We start from the raw sequence: 22,903 nt of genomic DNA, 5'->3' as shown, positions 1-22,903 counted from the left end.
AAATAGCACAATCTGTATTCTTCCCTTTTTTTCTTTCTTTCTTTCTTTCTTTCTTTTTTCTTTTTTTTTTTTTAAATCACCAGCACCCTCTATGTTTCCCCATTTGATTGCAGACTTATTCTGAGCACCATCACATGAATAATTTTCCCAGGTTACAGTGACTTTTCCAGCATTCCAAAATTAATGAAAATTAACAACAGGCTAGAGATTTCATCTGCAGTCCTTCCAAAAGTCAAACTACTCAGATGTAATAACAAATAAATATCTATCCCTAGGGAGCACTGCTCAGTGTTTCTCCTGTACTACAATTGCTGCACTGTTCCAGCACCAAATAAGGTAGAGAAACAAAGCCAGAAATTTTCACTGTCCTTAGTCCACCACTAGCATATATAGAAGAGAAAGGGAACAGACTATAAAAAACAAGAACACAACATTTGATAGCAGTAACTGATTCAAAGAAGGTAGAATTGATAATATTTTTTTTTTAACTCCTCTAGTTTTCCTCAAAAAACACAGCAGGGAGTAAGGAGTTCTATTTGTTAACAACCTGCTCACTCATTCCCAGGGATAATACTGGCACAACACACAATGTAAGGAAGAAAATGGAATTCGTTCAAAAATAATTTTGAGTTAATTGATAGAAGATTCTTCCACAGAAGATGAAAAACGAATTAAACAGTAAGATCTTATTTCTTGTTACCTCATTTGTTTTTTGAGCTGCCTTGGCTTTAATACAATACACTGCAACTCATAATAACAAATGTTACATGACAAATACACCAAATATTTTTCTGACATGAAGAAGTGTCTCTTACCTACTAAAGAACAAAGACTGCTACAGTACTTCATTGCTACAGTGCACAGCATGATGAAACAACATAAACGAAGAAATTAAATGCTAACTTCAACACATCACTGTGTCCTCTCTTCATATTATGAACATGAGGATAACTAATTGGAATAATTATGCACATTTCAAGCAAAAAGAATCAATGAGTCTGAACTTTACTACAAAGTAAACTTCAGCACTTAATTATAAAAAGACTTGTGATAGTATGGCTTTTAAATTCCTACACAACATTAGGTGGAAACATGCAGATAATCTCCATCACCACTATGAGTTAAAGAACTATAGTTAACTAATCCTATATTTATTATTTAAAATTTATTATCCATACATAGGCTTTCAAGCAAAACAAAATAATATTTCTTGAATCAATTTTATGTAAGATTAAAGCTCATCTAAATATATAGTCTTTTAAAACAGAATTACAGCAGGCAACGTAAGAAGCGGCACGGCATAAGCACGAGAAAATTAATCACAACATTTAGTTTTGAAAACAATGTAGAGACTCTGAAAAGGCAAATAATGAAAGCTATCTATCTGAGAAGATACACTTACATCCTCATTCCAGTCTTCTGCGGTCCATTCTTCTATTGAATTTTTCCATGCACCTATTATAATTTAGGGAAGGAAAAAAAAGCAGTTACAATCTGCAAGTACAATTGCATATATCAAACCTTCTGCATTACAAATGATCCTATTTTGATATTAGTTGAAACACAAAGTGAAGAGATGTTGGTTGGAAACATGAGAAGCCACAGAAAATTGGTCTGCAGATTTAAAAATCTGGGAGGTGTTTGGGGTTTTTTCTGTTCCTTTTATACTTCAGTGTATGATTTCAGGAAATTCCTGGCAACTACGGTAGTGGACAGTTTGCACAAATGCATTTCTGCAACTGGTAATAAAATACTAGATATTGGCAAGAACTTCTTCCTACACCTGTCCCAGGTGACAAGGAGAGGTTACTCAGCCCCTGCATGAGTTCTCCCAGCTCCATACACAATTCCATACAACCAAAATACAACCAGAGCACCTGCTCTAACATTCATAATCCTATTTTTGACAAACTCAAATTAAAAACTCAAGCTATTTTTTTTATCTTAAAACACATAAAGATATAATGGCAGCAGAAAAGTCACTAAGCTTCCACCATAGCTGCAAAACATTTCTTCCCAACAGAATTTTGGCAAACATCAGAGCACAGTGCCAATCTGCAGCATGCAGCAAACATCAAACTAAACTGAGTGACCCTGTGGGTTTAGAAACCTACTCCCTCCCCTAGGAAACAGCAGATCCAGACATGCAGGAGCAATGAACGGACTGAACGCCTTGCCCACCAATAAGAGCACAGAGAGAAGGAAATCAACAGTTTGAGCCTTCACTACAGCTGTACACTCACAAGCCAGCAAAACACAGTGGTGAAGTTTCTGGTACCATCACCTCTAAACATGCATAAAAGAATCTGTACCTTAATTGCATGTAAAACTAAGAACCCTTTGAGATAAATTCTTTCCAGAAAAAGCCCCTTGAAGACAGCATCAAACCCCACTTACACTAATGCAACCACTCTCTATATCAGCACAGTTTTTGCTAGGCTTTGAGCAAGCAGCAGTCAGGCCAGAGCAGGGCAGAGTGGCACCAATCCCATGTCAGGAGCAGGCCAATCACAGGGAGTTACAGACAGGTCAAGAAGGAAGGGATTTTATAACCATGAATCCAAAATCATTTGGCAGGTTCTGAACAAGGTAACATCTGCTCTGTGCTGGTTCAGTGGAGCAATATAAGGTTGCCTGAAACACCTCCTGCTCTTCTTTTCTCTAATCGGCTAATAAGGTGTTTGGTTTTTTTTCCTTCCTGTAAAATACTGATGCTGACTTCAATAATAACTTATGATTATAGGATAGCACATCAAAATTATTACAATACCTCAAATTAGTAGACCAACTCACATTTCCACAAAAATCCTGGAAAGTAGACAAAGCCCTTCAAGGAGTACTCTTTAGAGAAAGCTGGGAATTCTCCCTTCTCTCAACTACAACATGGTATCTTTCATGTTCATCTTCTTTAAACAGATTCATCCCTATTTTTGTCCTGCCTGTATTTATCTCACATTGGACAGAGCAAGACTGACCTCTGCAGAAGATGAACACTGTGCTACTGCCAGAAATCCAACAGTGGAGTTCGGTCAAACAAAACAAACAAACAAAAGCCTTGGCAGAGCATACTCCACTCCTGTGTTACCCTCACACACCTCAGAGAGATAGGAGCTGTTTGGAACAATACCTGAGATGTTTCCCAAACGTTCCACGCTGCTTCTGGTGATGATGCACTTCTGTGCATTTACTCTCCTCAAATATTTGACATAACCCCTCATTATTTTATCAATTCTCCTTGGCCAAGTTTGTTACTGTCACATATTAACATTCTATGTTCCAAAGTCAACCTGTCAGCCTCTATTTACCGTTGTTCTCTGAATTTAATCCATACTGCTAACAGTTTCATGGTATGGACAGGATTCTATTCACAAGTGTACCAACTGTCTTTTTGTTCATAATATACCTTGGCAAGACTGTAAATCCATATATTCTCTTCATAACCTTTACCCCCATGCTTTGCAAAGCATTTCTATGTAACAATTCAGTTTTCCACTGAAATTACGCTTTGTTTTCAAAGAACCTTGTCAGATCAACTTCAACTTACACTTCCAACCGTGACCATTTCCTGTTTACTGCTGCAATAAGTGCAATTACTTAAATTATTAATTAAAGAAAGCTGTAAAGCCAAGAAGTATAGTTTCGGTACAATTTGGTACAATTTCAGCTGTTTTTTTCCAATCCCTCACTTCCTATCACTTTTTCTCCTTCATCAAATTACCAGCCAAACACATGTACTGGCACCCAGATTATTTTATCTTGGTTTATCTCAAACTTCTATACAAATCCTCCTCTTCTCCATTGCTTCCACATTCTAGAATGACCTGAATGATTCCTTAAAGTGTTCCTCCTGACTTCTACTGCAGTCCTACATAAACAACTTCCTCGCAATTTTCAATTCCTTTCTATCCCATAGACAGATGGTTATCTTAAGAAGTTGTAAAGCTAATCATGCCCAGAGTAGGATAACTAGAACTAGATCTTGTAAGACTCTTTCAACCAAAACCATTATATGATCAGTAAGCCACCAGGATGGAATTTTATAATCTACTTTGAGAAGTGAGCACCTTCATCCCAAATTATTTTTAAGCGTTGATGCTATTTGTTACTGGAGATCTCTCATTGTCTTGTTTATCAGGAAAAGAAAGAGAACAAAACCTCAGCATGCCATTAGGGAAATACCAAACTGTTCTAGTACACTCCCTTTTGGAAGAGCATTGGTCATTTTGTTTCCTTCCACCTGTTCCTTCTCTTTGCATCAACTGCTACATTATTAAAAACTAGGATGCTGAATACTTTCAACACAATTACAAGAAAATGTTATAAACCATTAAGATTCAAACTTTACTCTCTTCCTATTTCAACCACAAGCATTAAGTTTTAGATCCAGAGAACCAACTAGACTTTCTACAAAACTACATAAAAATGCCTATAGAAAAACCTCTCAGGCTGCCAAGATTCCTCCAACATCTGCAATGATTCAGAAAGTCCACAGCACTTTGAGAGCATGTATGGGACAAACTACATTTCAGAAACAAATTGTTTATTCCTTTCAACTGAAAATTTTGAAGTGGATCCTCTCACAGCACTGACTTAAAGCAGAATGACTCAATTTCTCAAAGGATTTAAGTTTTAGGATGAATTCAGAAAGCATTTTGACACAAAAACTGGTCTGGCTTCTCCAGGTGGTTGCCCACTATCTCCTTTTTAATTGCCTCTGTAGCTAAAATGAGCTAATTTTGTTTACTTCTTAACAGATCAAAGAAGATATGGGCTTATCTCACATTTACTAGCCCACTGCAGGCTCTGCATACAATTATAAGCCTCATCATTCACATCATTAGCATTTCCACATTGTTACCTTATTACTGGAACTAATTACATTTGTAATTAACAACACAGATCTGTAAAGTAAGAGGAACTAAATAAAAAAAGAGAGAACTAATATTTACGATTAACAAGCCAAAACAACAGCTCAACCTTGTTCATCTCCCAGCCCCACATCTCCTCTACCACTGTATGCTTTACCCCTTATTCTCTTCCTTCCCAGCTCTCCTACTTCTGCTTTTAAACTACTACCACAGCTGCAGTTTCTTTTTTAGTGATCCTTTAACATGCTTTCTGGACAACAGTTGAAAGTGCTTCCATTCTTATTAAAACTAAATAATTATATGCTAAGGTCTACTTTTATTGAAGGTTTTTTTGATTGGTTGGTTGTTCTTTTCTAATTTCATTTTATTTTGGCCAATGGGGAACAGCCCAAGGACTTGCCTAAAGAAGCAGCTTTATAAAGTAAAGCTCTCTCTGAGCTGTCATATACAGTTTTGTCAGCTATGGCAACTTTTTGCTGAAAGTAAAGGGAGATTATCAGTAAAAAGGTACTTTGAGTCTATAAAGAATTTTACAGTAAACTACATCAAATTTCCACCCATCAAATTGTTATGAACAAAACTCCCTGCACTGACAAACATTTCCTACAATGAGAAAACTCCACTCAATCACTCATTCATACCCCCTGTCACAGCCAACAAAGCCAAGGAAATCTCTCACCATGCTCCCCAAATACCCATATATGTCTTAAGCTGTTTTGTTGAAATCCTGTGCTTTTCTCAGCGATGTCTGTGTGATACAGCAGCAAAAGCAGATGTGGCTGGCATTAAAAAATGCAGACACGAGCTAGCGCATTTTCAGTTTCCAGTGATTTACTTAGCAGCAAATCCCTTGTACATGGATGCATGCACTACAGGCATCTGTTCAGCCACACCCAGCCACTCTATTATTCCTAACTAAAATTCTTCCATTACTGAAGACTGAGGAGATACCCACAATAAGAAACAGAGTAGGCATACAATAGCTATGCTGGTTACAAGGATAGTCAAAATATTCAAGCTCATTTAGGAAGCAGAATGCAAGTCCAAGCTGTAAACCATAGCCTAGCTGTGTTCATCAATGAATAAACAGAGAATCTTTTAACTCTGTTCCTGTCTCCACATGCCTTCCTTGAATATTTCTCTAGTCAGTTAACATTGTTTCTCCAGTACTTGTGCCAATCAACCCTGCACCATAGCACCACATCATTTTAAAAGTAATTCCCTGAAAAGATGCCACATTTAGCAAGAACTGCCTTTCAACAGCCATTCAAATACTCAGCATCACCCTCTGACACTGGACTACCAGGCAGTCAAGAGTGACAAGAAGCTGTCCATTAAGCCCACCTAGACAATAAGCCTGCTTTTAGCTTCTCTGGTTAAGTGAAAAAATGGCCTTCATGAAGCTGGTAAAGTTGCATCTCAAGAGCACTGCAACGCTCAACAAAGAAAACACTCGTCTCCAGTATCAGTCTTTTCCTTCAACACTTGAAAAGGGGTTGTGAAAAAAATCAAACAATGAAAAAAAGAAAAAAAGAAAGGTCACCCTTCCTGGCTGTTGATTTTTTATATTTTTTTTTTTTTTGCACTTAGAGTGGAGTTTTCTTGTTATTTTATTTTTTAAAAGTATCTTCTATCAGTCAGTAGTTCCCAGGTGTGGATAAAAATAATGTCACAGACCATGACACGTCTTGGCATCATGACACAGGCTTTCCTTTGTCTTCAACTCCTGCCATAGAACATGGGAAGCAGCAATTCATCTTGCTTTTTTCCAATTCATAGATAAACAGGCCACATTCTTCAGCTCTGAATCACCATGAGACCAAGTTAAGAGGTTTCTTTCCAGACTGTATTGTCTATTGCCCTTAGCCAGGAGTGCACATTTCATGAAACTTCATTTAGAACACACACATGGATGCCTCTATCTTCAGGGAGGCAGATTGCCTTTCTGGCTCCCATTGAAGTGCCCCCTCTTGTGCTTTAGTAATTACTTATTTTCAAAAGATGTCAGACATCAAACCTTTCCTCCATACTGGAGACTCATATGCCCAGGTTCTTATCTTGTATAGATGGGGCTTCCAAAGACATGTCAGTGTCACCAAGTGGATTTACATTCAGCAACAGTTCTTCCATTTCTCTCTTTATTCTTCCACTTAGGTATTCAGATGCTATGGCTCAACGCCTGTGAACCAATCACTTTCAGTAGTACTTATAGTCTTAACTACAATAATGTGAGATCTCAAACAATATTTAAGATAACTAAACAATTCTTCACATACAAGGCTCTTCCAGTAACTCTTCAAATCCCTTCGTCTCTGAAGGGATTGTTAGTATCAAACAAACAAAAAAACTGCAATTACCTTCCACTCCATTCAGCCAGAGTTGCTTGAGTTATAGCATGTGCTCTGCAATTCAACAGCAGTTAAGCTATAACAATGATCTAATATCTGTGCCACGAGAGATGTATTCAGTTTCATAAGTTAACAGAATACTAACAGAATGCTTATTCTAACTGCAATTTGCTACAGCTCTTCATTCCAATCCTTTCACTTCTGGAAGCATCTTACCAGTTCCATCATCTGCATCATTCTGACCAGTCTCCCAAATCTCTGATTTTGTCCCAAAGCCATCAGTGGCAGAAGACTCCGTATAGTCTGCGGGGTTAAATGTCCTAGAGTTTTAAAAGTTAAGAAATGGGAGAGAATACATGGGTCATTCATTGAACACAAGCGCCATTATTTTCAGCTGCAGTTGTGTTAGATTTAACATCTTGATTTCCACATGTTTATCTTGATATTTTGTTTTCCAAAAGAAAATTTTCCTCTAGCAGCAGACACGGATAAAAAAAGGAAAAAAGGGAAAAAAGAGAAAAGAAGTAATAGGAAGGGGAAAAAAAGTGGAGACTGTTGAGAAACTGAACCAAAACCAGAACTCCTGAAAAAGCAGTCAACAACAAACCTACTCCTCCTCATCCTATGACACAGTTTATACTGTCAGCATTAAGCCCTTCTCAGTTGAGAGTTTCTCGGTGGCAGACTGATGAGAAACCAGCATAGTGCACTTTAAGAGCACCAGAATGTGCAGCAGTCAGAACATCACCAAGATTATTTCAGAAGGCACTCTTGACACCAATGCCAAAAAACAGATGCCTATAACAGGTGAAAAGGACTAATTCAGAAAAATTTCCTTTCAAATTATCATCAGAACTGTGAACAAGGACTATCAGAGAAGTAAAAGTAGCCTTCTGTTTGTTCATTGTGACACCACCGGTGTTACATGAAGTGTCATTTCAAGTAAACAATGAAAGTAGTGGAGGCTATGCTTCTCTGAATCAAGCTATTCTGACAAAACTGAGAACAATTTTTAGAACTAATGATAAACTTCCTTTGATTCTGTCTTAGAGCATGTGCATGTCCAAACAGATAAGGCGTGAAAGCTCAAAAAGAGGAGAAAGTTGATGATCACTAGTCTTTCTGTTTTACTTAGGGCTCACATGCTGATTACACATTACACTGATACAAATATTTTTAAATTGGCTTTGGACAATAACCATTTCAGAGCACTTTCAGCCTCCTAAGCACTATGTGTCTGTTACTGATAGGTACAAATGAATTCAAGTTCGACACATTAACATTGAGTAAACTAAGATCAGGATAGTCCAATTAGAAATACTGAATTAAAATAATCCATTTATTATCTAACAGAGCCTTGAATTTTTGCATCCATGCTGATTTACTCTACATACAACAGTACTAATACATACAGTGGCAATCAATATTGCTGCTGAGCTTGACTCTCCCCAAAATCTGCGCTCTGCATGTTTCTTACCCCATGCCTTGGGCTGAAAACCGCCCCGCTCCTCTCCCTCTGCCACGTCCAAACCCTAGGAGAGAAAACACCATTTAACAGCAAAAGCAGAGAAGGAGCCAATCACTAGTCTGTCACATAAGAAAATACCATGATTGAAGAGAAAACCACTGTGATTAGTTAATTATATATTCTCACAGGAGAACATCTCCCTAACATATGCAATCCTGGGCAACCTGGTCTAGTGTTTGGTCTAGCAGTAGGCAACTCTACCCATGGCAGGGTTGTTGGAAGTAGATCATCTTTGAGATCTCCTCCAACCCAAGCCATCCTATTATTCAATTAAGTCACAGTTTACTGAATTTTTCAGCAGGATTTGCAATTTTTTTTGCTAGCTTTTCTGTGGCTAGAGAAGTAGCACAAAATTCTAACAATAGGACTTACCTAGAGCCTCATTCCCAAAGGAGGCTGCTATTGCCAAGTCATTGGCAATGTTTCAGTGTTCAAAAATTTGTTTCTACTTTCTCACTCTTGCTTTAGAGGCTCTACAATCACAGCCCCCATGCTTGCTCAGAACTCTCCAAAATTCCCTGTCACTTCCTGCCTGTGAGACAAGGGTGGAGGAAAGAGGGAACACACAAGGGGAGGACTGCTTCAACAGAGGTCATCCCTACCTGTGACCCCAAGCTCTACTCCATTCCCTGCACTCAGTGTTTTGCAAATACAGCCACAGATTAACCACAAAACAACCGACAAAATAGTTAGTTCACTGTTGAATAAGTTTTCTGAATCAGATCCCTCCTTGCTAACTGCCAGAGAACTAGTCATCTTCACATTTGGATAATTCACCAAAAATCAGGTAAACAGCTATCATGATGCCTTCCTGCTTTTGTATGTTTTGTTGTTGTTGTTGTTGTTTGGTTGGCTTGGCTTTTCTTTTTTGGCTTTGCAATCTTCAAATGCAATAGGAAATAATCAGCACCAATCCTTCTCTGCAGTGATGTCAGTTTACGCTGCATAAAGAGCAGAACTAGCGGTACTCTAAAAAGACCAATATGTGTTTTCCAGCATAATGGACAATGTTTCCAAAAAACTTATTTTTTTCTTGTGGTAATTCACATTTTGCTATTCTTCGATGGGTATTTTTAGTCTCCCACCAAAGAGAACAAATGGCACTAGCTCATTGCATCTTCCACTGGATTGATGGAACAGATTTTCTTACAATCATTCAGCATACTGAGCAAAAAGCAAATAATGACATTAGGGAAAGAATAAAGTTACTGCCCTGTCTTATGCAAACACTCATAAAATTTCTTGGCATTTCTTTCCACTTGTATCTGCAAGGAACAGCCCAAAATAAAGTCAATGTAACTTACTTATTTCTGTTCCAGGAAGCTAGGACTCAGGACCTATGCTTAAAGGTGATTCCAACTAACACTCCTACTACTAATCTTATCCAACATCATAATTTTAAATGAACTATTTAAAATATTCTCCCGTTCTCTTTCAGTTTTTACTCTGTGAATACTGTTAGTTCTTTTCCTTCTTTCCAGAACACCTCCCTCAGTCAGCTAGGTTCACTCCGGCTATAACTTGTTTTCATTTAAATTCTCCAGCATTCATTCCAGAAGAGAAACAGGTGTTGAGTTTTTCTGTCTCCAGTAAAACGTACTGGGAGCTCAAAACTTCTACAACCAGAAAATCAGCTCTGGTATCTCCCCTCCACGGAAACAATGGTTCATATGCTTCATTCAGAATGCTCCTTCTCCTAACCACATGCACACTGCTGGGAAGCACAAGATAAATATTTATCCATTAATTCTGCCTATTTTGTAGAACACAGCTTAGATTTCTGAACTTAGAAGTAAGTTCTTCCCCAAGAACACAAGCTCCACCTCAAAACTAAGATTTCCATGCTGAATGGCTTGAATTAGACAAAGAAGCATCAAGGTTGAAAAAGAGGCTGAGAAGAATAAAAGAAGAATAAAAGAATAGCTGAAAGGAGAATACACAGACTGGAAGAGCAAGTAATACCCCAAAGATCTGCTCATCTTACACTACGTAGCAGCTGGAAAGCCCAAGCCTCTGTTCTGGAAATGCAGAGCAAGCCAGCCACAAGAAGATGAGGAGATAAAGGCCTACCACTTATGAACAGGTAACAAGGCGGATGTCTTCTATTCTGGGTATTCCATGCTACAGAAATAAACACTGAGGTTTATCTGTAGAAATTCAAATAACTTTTCTTATTAATCATCATAAAGCTAGAAGCACTGGCACAGTTTTACATACTGTATGTGCTCTAGTAACCATTTGGAGAAGCAAATGGGAAAAACTTCCAATTCCACACATAACATGAAGAGAAATAAGTGACCTATGTTAAAACAAAACAACAAGAAAAAAAAAAAAGAGAGAAACTACAGGAACGCAACACAGAAACACTATTTAGAAACACAAGGAGCTCCATAGCCAATGCAAGCTAACTACAGGAAAACTAAAACTTCAGACTGTGACCTCCAGAAGGTCTACTCTGCATTCATGTTTCAAGAAAAAAAAAAAAAAAAGCAATATTCTTGCTAGTTTTGGCAAAGAAAATTCAAAATGTATTCTATATGTTCTGTGACAACTGTATAAAGTTTGTTTTGTTTGTTTTTTTTTTTTGTAAAGAGAGAGATTATGTACACAGGCTGGACTGGTCTGATATTTACAAAACTGGTCAGCCACTCTAATTTTTATATATATATATATGTATATATGTAAATCTCCAGGAAAATTTTTAAAAGTTTGAAAGGTTCTTCCACAGTCCAAAATTAAAACCTCATGCTTTTCCCTTTCACTTTTATTTCTGTTTTCCTAGAAGGAACTCACTGTTGGTTTTCTCAAAGAACGACAAGGAAGATTTAGAAATAGCAGTAAAAATGACAAATTCACTCTCACTTTACAAATGAGAAAAATGACCAGATACTATTTCTATGCTGAATGAAGACCACAAGTTCATCTCTCTGCTATCCTGTTATCAACTACTGGCAGTGAGAGTTCTGTGGAAGCATGCAAGAACTGAAATCACAGCATAATCCCCCTGGACATTCTCCTGGTCTTCAACTATTTGTTGCCAGATGAGCCAGATGATCTACATAATTCACAGCCCTTGTTGGGTTTTGGGGGTTGTATTTTTTCTGTTGCTGGTTGGTCTTGTTTCTTCACTATGGATCTTTTTTAGGATGATTTTGTCAAGAGCCTGCAGATGTTACAGATTCTAGAAACTTACATTCCTCAGGTTAATTACCTATAAGAATATCACTTCCATATGCTCATTTTGAACTTGTAACATAATAATTTACTATCCTCTCATTCTCATACTCACATGAATTGATTGATCAATTGATTTCCTCATAGAAAATTTCCTGCAGAAATTTTACAAATCCTCATCATACAATCATTTAGCCCTCTGTTTTCCAGGCTGCAAAGCCCTACTCTGCCTGTTCCTCACAGCCCATAAAGGCCATCTTCCCAGTACCTTTCCAAGCCTTCTGCAGTTCTGCCACTCCTGTTTCAATGTGGGGTAGGGGACAGTGGGAGAACCAGACACAAATTTAAAACTGAAGACGTAGGAATAGCACAAAACAGCTATAAAAAAAAAAAAAACACAAACACTGTGCCTGTAAAATCTGTCAGTTTATAAACAGCACTACTGCTGATTAAAATACAAATAAGTAAACATTTATAGAACTGACAGTCCTGAAGTTGCAATCATCTCTCTTCCTAATTCCTTCAGGAGATTCTATTCCAGACAGTTACAAATCCTTCAACAACTAACACAGAAATACAATTATTATCAATCAGTATTACAGTGATTTTTTTTTTTTTTACCGCTAAATTAAATTGATTCAAGAAATTCAGTTCTGAAAAGAAACACAATGGGAAGGCCACCTTAAAAACACGAGCTCCTTGACTTTTTTCCAAATCAAGGTTTACAACCTGCTTAGCAAGCAAAGATTAGAAACAGAGCAGTCCCAGCTGGGATGTGTCACAGAACACCTCCTGCGGTGCACTTCTGCTTTCTCTTCCTTGGTCAGTAACACCTACCTGAAATCCCTGATGTTGCGTATGCCAGCAACCAGCACTGTTTGTACACTGAGTACCTATTAGCCGAGGAAGTTGCAAGGAATGTCACACAGTCAGTAATGGAAAATCTACTGTGTTAGGAAATAACGCCTATAGCACTAAGTTGAAATTTTGTTTGTTTTCTTCCCCCAGTGAACAGTACGCTATCACCTCTGAGTTAATTCAATCTCTTCTGTTTTCAAAGCATGTCATTCCTTAACATTAGATTCTTCTACAATGAAGCAGTAATACAGTGGGCCAACAATTTTCCCCCTAGAAAGCAGCCAATAAGATAATTCCAGCCTGAGACAGTAGCTTAAAATAGAGAAAGAGTGTGTTGCTCAGATATTAGCTGACCCCTACGATGCCTACACTCCTACACACTGAATGAAAAGCATCTAAAAAAGGGACCTGCAATGATTACCAACAGTCTATTTACTTTCAGCAGAAATACTTTACCCCTACATTTCCTTATTTTGTCTAATAGTGAAAAAAAACAGCAAGGACCTTTTATTTAAAATAAAACCTACTCTTACTGAAAGTCACACATCACTGAAATATTGAAAAGTAAATTATATAGCTTTACATAATTCCCTGCAGATTTTGAAGGGTCGCATTATAAAATGAAACTGGCTATTTCTACTCTATAATACACATACTTGTAATACAACAATCAGGAAGTCATTCACAGGGTTTATTACAGACAGTTGAAAAGACTTAATCGAGGCACTTTGCTCACATTAATGCAGAATACGAAATATTTGGTAAAGAGATACAGAAATACTGTATACACTAACCCAGATACAGAAACTGGATAAAGTTCTTCCCATTTCTTCAGTCAGGTAAATCAGTTTGATACCGATGATTAAAAGCCTTGGCTTGAAACATGATATTCACCCAGAGAGTGAGTTAGTGCTGACAACAAATGCAATGCATTGTTCACATGGTTACAAATAAAGATACAGACTGAACTTAAAATTAACCTCTGAATTTCATCCCCAAAATTTAATTTTAAAAGTCCTATGTTGATATTTACAACATGCATAAATAATTACTTTACACTAAAAACTAAAGCATTTTGAATTCCATCTGTAAACAGTGAATTATACCACAATCTCCTCAGCAAAGCTACTCTGTGAACATGTTACTTTTTATCAGCTGATTGACATGCACAATAGAGTAATTCTCACAACCCTCTGGAAGCTATCTATCTTTACACCCTTCCATTCCTTCAGGATATAGATTTGGAAACAATGAAGTTTGATGTTCCAGTCACTGAATGCCTCGTTACTGGATATTCCAAATAAGACAGTCTTTGGTAGGTAGAAATTCTCTTTTTCCCTGCAAGTCAGACATTATTAAGCTATTAGCTCTGCTGTGCACTCCATCAGTGTAACTTCTTTATGACCCATTTTCCCCACGCAAGCTGTACCATTCCCAGGTATCCAGTTCCATTCCTTTTGCTCTAAGAAAAATACGCTTCTTTCCACTAGATCAAATGAAAATCTAAACCAACTGTGCATCTTGTTTCCACATCAAACAAAGACCATCATCTGTCCTATCTCTTCCAGAGAATACAATTAGAGTTGTAGCTATGAGTCCACAGTACTGTGTCTTTCCATACTTCTGTTCATCAATACTCCTGTTCTAATTCTATTTTTTTTTTTCTTTTTTTTTCTTTTTTTTAAACAAAAAACCTCTAAAGTTACTAGTGCTCTCCTACTGGGTACTGAAAATAGAAGGCAAACGTGGCAACAGGATCCACTAAAACAAAATGGCACAAGAACACATCAAATCCCTCCACAAGAGTTCTACAGAAGGAATCTTGCACTCTCCTGCTGCCAAGGTACATCTTGAGGAGTCCATTACACTCCCACACACAGGAGGCTGTCGCGATTCAATTTGGAGAAGAGCTCTCCATAGCTGGAGGACACAAAAAAAATGCCATGAAGGTGATGCGCTGATACTCTTAAGCCATTATGATACCAAACAATGGTCTCATAGTGGTTAGGAATGAGAAACAATGGTTAGGGGGTGAGAGTATCTAAATTAAAGATGCCTGAGGTGCTAATGGATTCAAAGGAAAACCAACAAATGCTTAAAAATAAGCTTTTAATCAAATAAATGAGGGAGTTTCATTTCAGGAAATGAAATCAGTGCCAGTCCCACACCAACGCCACCATCTCACCTCTCCCACGGCCACGTTTCCCACGGTCTGAAGGCCTGTCTCCTTGACTGTTGTCCACTCCATTTTCTTCAGCTCTAACTGTGGAAAGACGACAACTTAAGAGAAAGTTTAGAGACTTATACATGAGACAACACAGTCACCTGCTTAACTTGAACCCAAAAAGATTGTCAGAGCACTACGGTCAAGATACCTCAGTCATCCCTCTCCTTTTTGCAGGCCTAGATACGGGCAAGTTGTTCATTTTAAGGTGGACAACTAGGAAGCAAAATATCTTTTAAAAGGGTTATGCCTTCTTGCAGACACAGCACTTGTTTTTTAAACCCTGGTCTCAAATCTATATAGAGGCAAGAAATTACCCTGCCTCATACTTGACTTTCCTGATAATGTGCTGATTGGCAACAGCAGATGAGTAAGATAACCAATAACACCAACTCTTCTCCTGTCATCCTGTCCTGTGCCCCATCTTCTGACTCCTTTACAGAGGAGGTTGGAAATGACTGACTACCTACAGCACTGTTGAGAATTATGTACTACACAACAAATTCAAATAGCACCAACATAACCATTAAAGAATGTATGTAAAGGAGAGAGGATAATATCAAGATTTGGTAGTCATCTTTAGTTCATTTTTAGTACAGAAACAAGCAGTATATGGCCTTGCCAAGACATCTCTCTCCATACTTTCATTTTTCTACAAAGACTCACAATGCCTCCACTGACTGGTACAGTATATGAATATATTCCAGTTATGAGTTACAGAAGTTTGGCTAAAATTGTAAATATTTGTCCTGCTTCTAAGGGAAAAGGTGGTTTTTTTTTGGTTGTATTCTTTTCTATCCCCTTCATTTTCTACTCATTTATTAGTGTTACAATAAATATTTATGGCTATCTTAGGAGATACAGGTAGCTTAGATAATTTCTGATAAAACGTAAGAGAAAAAAGGTAATCTGTATATTCAGTGGTGATTTAATGAGATTCTACGTAATTCAAAAAACTTCAGTTCTCTCTTGTACAGCATACTATTGTATCTGCATAAACGTGAAATTTAAATGTTTCTGTTCGCAAAGCACTACTTCTCTTGTGGAAACTCACCTGCAGCTGGTTTATATGAGAAATATATGCAAGAGATTAATAATATTCCCAGCTTTTTCATTCCCCTTATGAGAAGATGAGAACATCTTCAGGTTTTCACACTCATAAAAGGAGATGGAGTCAAGCTAGATTTTTTTTTTTTTCATTAAAAGAAACAAGAAAATGTATCAGCTGTGCAGCAACATATTTGCCTTCAGGCAGTCTTACAAAGACTCATTTCTAAAACTCACATGAAGAACAGCAAGTTGTAAAAGATCAATTAACCAAAAGGGTTTAAATTAAATTGAGCTGTCTCAAAAACAAAAGTAAAGACCATTCAAAAAAATCAGGTAGATAAATCAAGTATACTTGTCACATAAACAAGTTATGATCACATCAGCACTGAGCTACAGCTCTGACAGACTTTGTTCCATTAAACATTCACTTTCCACCAGTTTCACCTGCAAGAAAGACATCCAAAGCTTTTAAAGTGAACCCCTATACGTACACTCTCGGCCACGGCTGCCTCCTCTTCCCCGTCTGTTGGAACTTCCCCGTCCACGACTCACTTCTCTGTCCCCTCGTTTTTCTCTGTTCTCTTTGTTTTCTGAACTTTCCTTTCCAAGGCTTTTCTTCTTTCCCCCTACAGTCTCCCAAGAAGTCTATTTAGATAGAATAGAATTAGATACAGAAGTCAAAAAGAAAGAGAAATCTCTGTCTATAATATCAACCCACACCTGTTCACTTCAAAGGAAAAAAAATAGGTATTTCTATAATAGCAGGTTAGTGATATGTACCAAGAACTACACTGATACAAAAGGAAAATCTAGTTCTATCCATGGAAAGAGGTGAGCAAGAAACAAACACTAGAATTGAAATGCAGGCTAAGAACTTCACAAAACACAAGTGTCCACAATTAAGCCAAACCACCCGCTCTCACAGCCACAGCTCATCACAGAGAGCAGAAACCAATACTATGTCTAAACAAGAAAAAAGACTAAGGTCCAAACATCAGACCTTGGTTTTAATATAAAAATCCATCCTTACAATAAATTCAATTTCACGTGAATGTAGGAGTTGAAAATAAAGCGACTAAGACACTTGCTAAAAACAATACAGTAATTTATGTACTATGCAATTGCATGGTTAGTCTACTGAGCAGAGTAAAAAAAAAAAAGTATCATTTGTAATGAATGAACAGTGAAGATGGCAAAACAATGAAGATGGCAAAAACTTCTTCTAAGAACTTATTGGCTAGACAGTTTTCATGAAGGAAATTTGGTTATGTAGATAAGTTGCCATTAGCTATGAAGTACTAGATAAAGCCCACGATCCCACATCAGGCAACTGCCAATCATATTTCTTATTTCTTTTCAATTCAGCTGACAAGCAGTTCTCACAAAGTAGACAGGGACCAGCTAATCCAACTTGCCTAGAATTAAGAAAACTAATGTTGCAAAGCAAGCAGGTAGCAAAACAGTTCACAAATAAAAAGTTTCAACATCCTGTATAAGACAAGTATTAGAATGGTCACACACAATCACAGAATGCTAAAGATTGGAAGGGACCTCAATGATCATGAATCTCCAACTCCCCTGCCACGTGCAGGGCCACCAACCTCCACATTTATTATTAGACCAGGCTGCCCAGATTCAGTCTGGCCTTGAACACCTGCAGAGACGGGGCATCCACAACCTCTCTGGGCAGAGTTATTTTTTGCAGAAGAGTATGTGAGAAAAAAGGCTGAAATCACTACTCAATTTCATATCCAGTAAATATATCTAAAACTGCCATAAACCAACTGAGGTGAAACACAGATGCTATAGATTAGAAGAACAAAACAGCTTGATTGAGCAGCACTGTTGTTTGTGAGACAGAAATCTCAGCCTCCTCTAGTAACTACTGTATGAGGCCAGGCTCTTGTCAGTGGTGGTTAGTGACAGGACAAGGAGCAGTGGCCTAAAATTTAAACATGAGAAATTCTGTAAAGACATACAGAGTAACTTCTTTACTACAAGGGTGATGGAGCACTGCACTGACATCTGAAGAAGCAAATCAAGATGGGTCAGAATGCACTATTATTTCTCTCACAGTACAGCGCCAAAAGACTTTTAATCTTTTTAAGAAATTTCCCAAACTGAATGGTTCTGCAAATCATATGTAAAAGTGGACTCTTTTTCATAAAGCTTTATATGGCATGAAAAAAATGACCACAATGGAGGCATCGGATTTCCACGCATTCCATCAAATAGAGATGTCTGATAATCATAATCCTTGGGGTTTGAAAAGTCTTTTATTACTATTTATACAAGGAAAAAAATCAATATAATTTTAAAGAAATCTGAGAAGTGGGGAATGGTGTGGTCTCTGTGCACGGGTACACATCATGGACAATCGTGCTTTATTAGAAGTTAACTATTATATTTAGCTGAGGATGCTTCATGCAACCCAAATTAAAGCTGTGAATTTTACCCTTGGAAATATATAGAGCAAGTTCCCTCTTGCTCATCTTGTCCCCTTTAAACTACCTTAAAAAGCCTCAGCAACTAAAATGCAGTTGGGCATAAAATGGCTTTTGCTCCTGTAGGAAATTAAATGCCTTAGGCAAAGAAACATGCCATTATCTACTCTCCCTCTGTACATCCAAAGCCAGACAATCACAACCATTCCAAGCAAAAAGTTTTTACTACAACAGAGTACAAAGCTTTAAGGATCGCAGTTTAAAAAAAATTAGTTTGACAGTATATCAAAGAATTTATAAATAGACACTATCACTCCTTGCTCTTCTAATTCCTCAAACTGTATAGATACATCTACTGAATGAAGTAAAAAAAAAAAAATACAGTGCACTAAACAAATCAAAGTTCAAAACAGATTTGGCAATTTTACTCAGAACAAGAAGTACCTCTGCTTCCAGCCTTATATTACAGTGCAACTATTCTGGAGTACAATGGCTCTGCAACAAACCATTTCAAGCTGTAGGTCCATAATTCCACAAGGAATAATAAATGACTTTACACACTGATCTAGAGCTTGCTAATTAATATCTTTTCAACCTTCCTCACCGAGCTCTCTGTATCTCTTTGTGAGCTGCATTTCTTCTATGGAGAGCAATGTGTTCAGAGGGACTTTGTTCAGAAGTGAAGATACTGTATCCTACTGATAAATGAACTCAGAATGCTTATCCTATATCATCATCACGTATAACAATTTGCTAGGTAAGAAAGCATTTAACTTTTTCTCTTTTTTTTCCCCCCAATCAAAAAACTATTTTCAACTAGAATATTATATATCAAGAGATGACAGAAAGGACTACACATTACTAAGATTGGTATAGTCAAGGTGAGGTGGTCTCTTTTACTATCAGCTTACTCACACTGTCAGCATTAAACACTGCAGTGCATTACATGACTTCAACTCCTACAAATGAAAGAGGATAGAATAGAATGTTCCCCTTGGTTAGAATGTTTTGTGACTTAGATCTGAGGTGCACAAAGTAAAGCTTCCTCACAAGCAATAAGCACACCCTGATAAGTCACAGGAAGTAGTCAACATTCAACATTAGGGAAGTTCAGATTTCTTTCCTGATTTTCATGATAGTAAACTGGATTTTATTTCAAATAAATCTTAAGAAGGCCCTCCAGCAAAATCTTCAAGCAGTTTTGTGAAAACCTCCTGTTGCCATGCAACAGTATGTGACATTGTTGCCACACACAGCTCAGATTCCTCTTTCTGTTTCCCGATGAAGTCAGGCAGATGAGCAACCCAGTAACAAAAGAATTACTTGCTGTAACCTCTCCTATCATTATTAGCTTTCTACTCATCTTTCAGATAGGGACCTGGAAACCCACAATGCATTCCAGCAAGAATTACATGTCTTCAAGTACCTCCCTACCCTTTGAGGTTTACAGAGGTTGTGGCAAACAGTACCAAGTCTCACGTCCCACAGTTGCGGAGGTGCTTCAAACAGGCCCACATAAAACAAAAACACGTTCCAAAGAACACAGATACACCTAAATAAAAGATGGAAGACTGCAGGACAAAAGTAGAAAATCCATGACGTTTTCAAGGTTCAGCCCACACTGAAGTATGCACAAGACAAAAGCAGCTTTGGGCCTCCTCATTTCTTTCAGAGAAACTTCAGTGGAGACATAAATTTAAAGCTTCTAAATAGGACTTTCCCAATACTTATCTCAAAGTAGAAAAGTACAGCAAGCAAAAAGATTAGTTGAATATTGAAGTAAAACCTTACCGTGTCTGAACTTCCTTCCAGCAGTATGTTGATTGCTCTGTTCACATCCCCATTACAATCATGTAGTGCCACTATGCACTCATCCTGGTTTTTCCCCGTCACTTCCATAAGCTGGCAGTAAAAGTCACACATGTTAAAATATTCAAATTATCATCATCAAGTAAGAGTACCACCACAGATTCCAAAAACGTGCACAGCTACCGTGTCAGAGCAATTTAAAATCCTAAGTAAGGGTATCTACCTTATAAAGACCTGCTTACAACTCAGATAAGAGACAAGTTCAATTAACAACCAATTAAGCATCCCTACGCTTTTTTTTTTTTTTTCCTTTATACTTCATGATTTCAGCAAATGCTGAATCCCCAAGATAACTATATATGAGTGTAAAAACATTAAGAGGCTAGGACAGCTCCAGTATCATTCTCCCTCACCACTGGACCCCACTGCGTAAGCACAGTCATGGTGGAAAGTCCAGATCCATCTGGAAAAACATCCAGAGAAGTTAACTTTTTTAACTAGATCAGCTCCTTTGATCTACTTTAGCATAAAGCCATGCAAGCGGGCTAAGTGATGGCTGCTCAAGGAGAGCTGGTACTAAATTATGCCTTGTGGAACCTGTAGCATACATCCTGAGTAGTTTGGGACAGATATAAACAAGATCTGTCATGGAGTATCCAGTACCTCTATCCACCAAGAGAAAAAAAAAAAAACAACCACATGATAGAAACCAACGTGCACAATTAAGATTCTGTACAACTCCTACGAAGAATTTAATTCTTAGCCTTCTTCTGATCAGCAGAGCTACAGGCACTATTTCAGGGTCCTTAGGCTTTAGGATCTACAGGACTTCACTCCTGGCATAGCATAGCAATGAACAACTTTATGGAAAAGAAAAACAAAAAGCAGTTAACAGTGTCTCATAGGAGGCTTCAGAAAGGAAAGGAAATTTAGAAGTGCGCCCCCACCTGCTGCAACAATGCATTCACAATAACTCTTGCACTGGATGTGTTCCTACGTTCTACATGAAATGTGATGTGCTCACAAAGGTAAAACCAATGCACTGAGCCAAACAGGTATAGCTGAGTCCTCAATACTCAGCTACAACTGTGCAACAGAAGACGGAATGCATAAAGCCAACGCTCAGCATGACAGAGGAAACAGTGTGATATTTCACTTCAGTGCACACACAAATCTAGGAGATCAGATTTTAAAAGACAAAAACCCCACATTACTTCAATTCACCTTTTGCTAGTACTAGATTTTTACTTTTCCTGAAAAACAGATGGTGATTTAGCAAACCCAGTTTACGTGCATATACATGCAGACAAACCGAAAGCACTCATTAATTCTGAGTCAGCTCAGCATCAGGACCATTCTAGAGACAGAGTCTGGAAGAACCATTGGCACAGATGAGTTTTAGCTAAAAGCTTTGTTTACAAAGGGAAACGGTCCAGAATAACTATACAGCCAGTGTTATACTACCACACAGTGTCTTACAAGCAGAATTTTACAGTGCAATAAAAGCACCTATTCCTAATTAAATGTATATCATTCTGAAAATGGCTTCATCTAAATAATAATCAGCCACCCTAGCTCCAAAACGTAAGCCATCCTAGTAACAACTCATTTGCAGGGCATAAAAACTCTGTACCGTAAGAAACATACTTGTTTCACTTTATCTTCAAAATCTGCATCATTCTTATCGTAGATCATCTGAGCAAGGCGAATCTGTTCTGCTGTTGCCTGAAAAACGCAAACATTCAATAAAGTTCACAAAGCATAACAACATTTTTTAAGAGTATCTCCTAGAGTCACTATTTTTCTCTCCAGATTCTCAGAAAGAATACACGCAGCAAATATAAAAGAGCTATGGAGAAGTGATTAACATTTTCTTCTCTGTGTCCATTTTTCAGTTAAAAAGTTTATTGGAACAGAAGCGATTTCAACATGTGGTTTTGATGTTTGTGCCAAAGCTAGAAGTCACTACATAGATAAGACAATTACGTAACAGAATTTATTACACAAGTTTGTTTTGATATTATTACTTTTAGTTTTATATAGTATTTGTCATTCCAGAGTCATTTTTATCATAAAAAAGCAGTAATGGTATTTTTCTAAATTAAACTCTTTTCTGATGATTCCTGCTCCCATCACCTTCCCTTGACTCTCCAAATGTGACCATAGATTTATGAATACTTAGAAGACACAGTTGCACCTCCAGATTCTAACTGTGAACAGCTGCACTAACTCTGGCTCCCAGAAACTGCTAAAGGATCTTGCTGCTTATGAAATATTTGGTGCCTCTGAAACATTTCTGGCCTACAAAAGTATACCTGCAACTCCTCCAGAAGTTGTTAGGCTAAAACAAATGGATGCAGTAATGCACTATAGATCCTACTATGCGAAGGATGCCCCACAAACAGAGCTAGTCAACACCATTAATGTCTCCTCACAGTGTGGTATTTGGAGTCCACTGGAACTGCATGCCCCTGAAAATAACAAAGATAACTTATGCTGCATGATCCTGGACCTAATTTGGTTTCTCTCAAACAGAAAAGACTTGCTATGGAAGGCTGATATTGAAGAGAGCTATTTGAGGTGCTGCAAAATATTTCTTC

At 37.7% G+C, this 22,903-nt stretch overlaps 1 protein-coding gene across 1 annotated transcript in view; it reads right to left on the bottom strand.

Moving 5' to 3' along the window:
* Window positions 1–22,903, bottom strand: part of UBAP2 (ubiquitin associated protein 2) — a 70,929-nt gene that overhangs the window by 20,898 nt on the left and 27,128 nt on the right. The window contains exons 3-9 of the mRNA XM_042831129.1: window positions 21,951–22,028; window positions 20,286–20,396; window positions 16,542–16,695; window positions 14,962–15,039; window positions 8,694–8,748; window positions 7,433–7,536; window positions 1,403–1,455 (exon numbers count right to left, since the gene is read on the bottom strand). Of these exons, the coding sequence (XP_042687063.1) occupies window positions 1,403–1,455; window positions 7,433–7,536; window positions 8,694–8,748; window positions 14,962–15,039; window positions 16,542–16,695; window positions 20,286–20,396; window positions 21,951–22,028 (633 nt within the window). The remainder of the gene's footprint in view (window positions 1–1,402; window positions 1,456–7,432; window positions 7,537–8,693; window positions 8,749–14,961; window positions 15,040–16,541; window positions 16,696–20,285; window positions 20,397–21,950; window positions 22,029–22,903) is intronic.

This window comes from Centrocercus urophasianus, unplaced genomic scaffold (assembly GCF_019232065.1).
Source record: "Centrocercus urophasianus isolate 14NV4802_14NV808 unplaced genomic scaffold, USGS_Curo_1.0 seq_35, whole genome shotgun sequence".
NCBI classification, from domain to species: Eukaryota; Metazoa; Chordata; class Aves; order Galliformes; family Phasianidae; genus Centrocercus; species Centrocercus urophasianus.
This window is presented reverse-complemented; position numbering and strand designations above follow the sequence as displayed.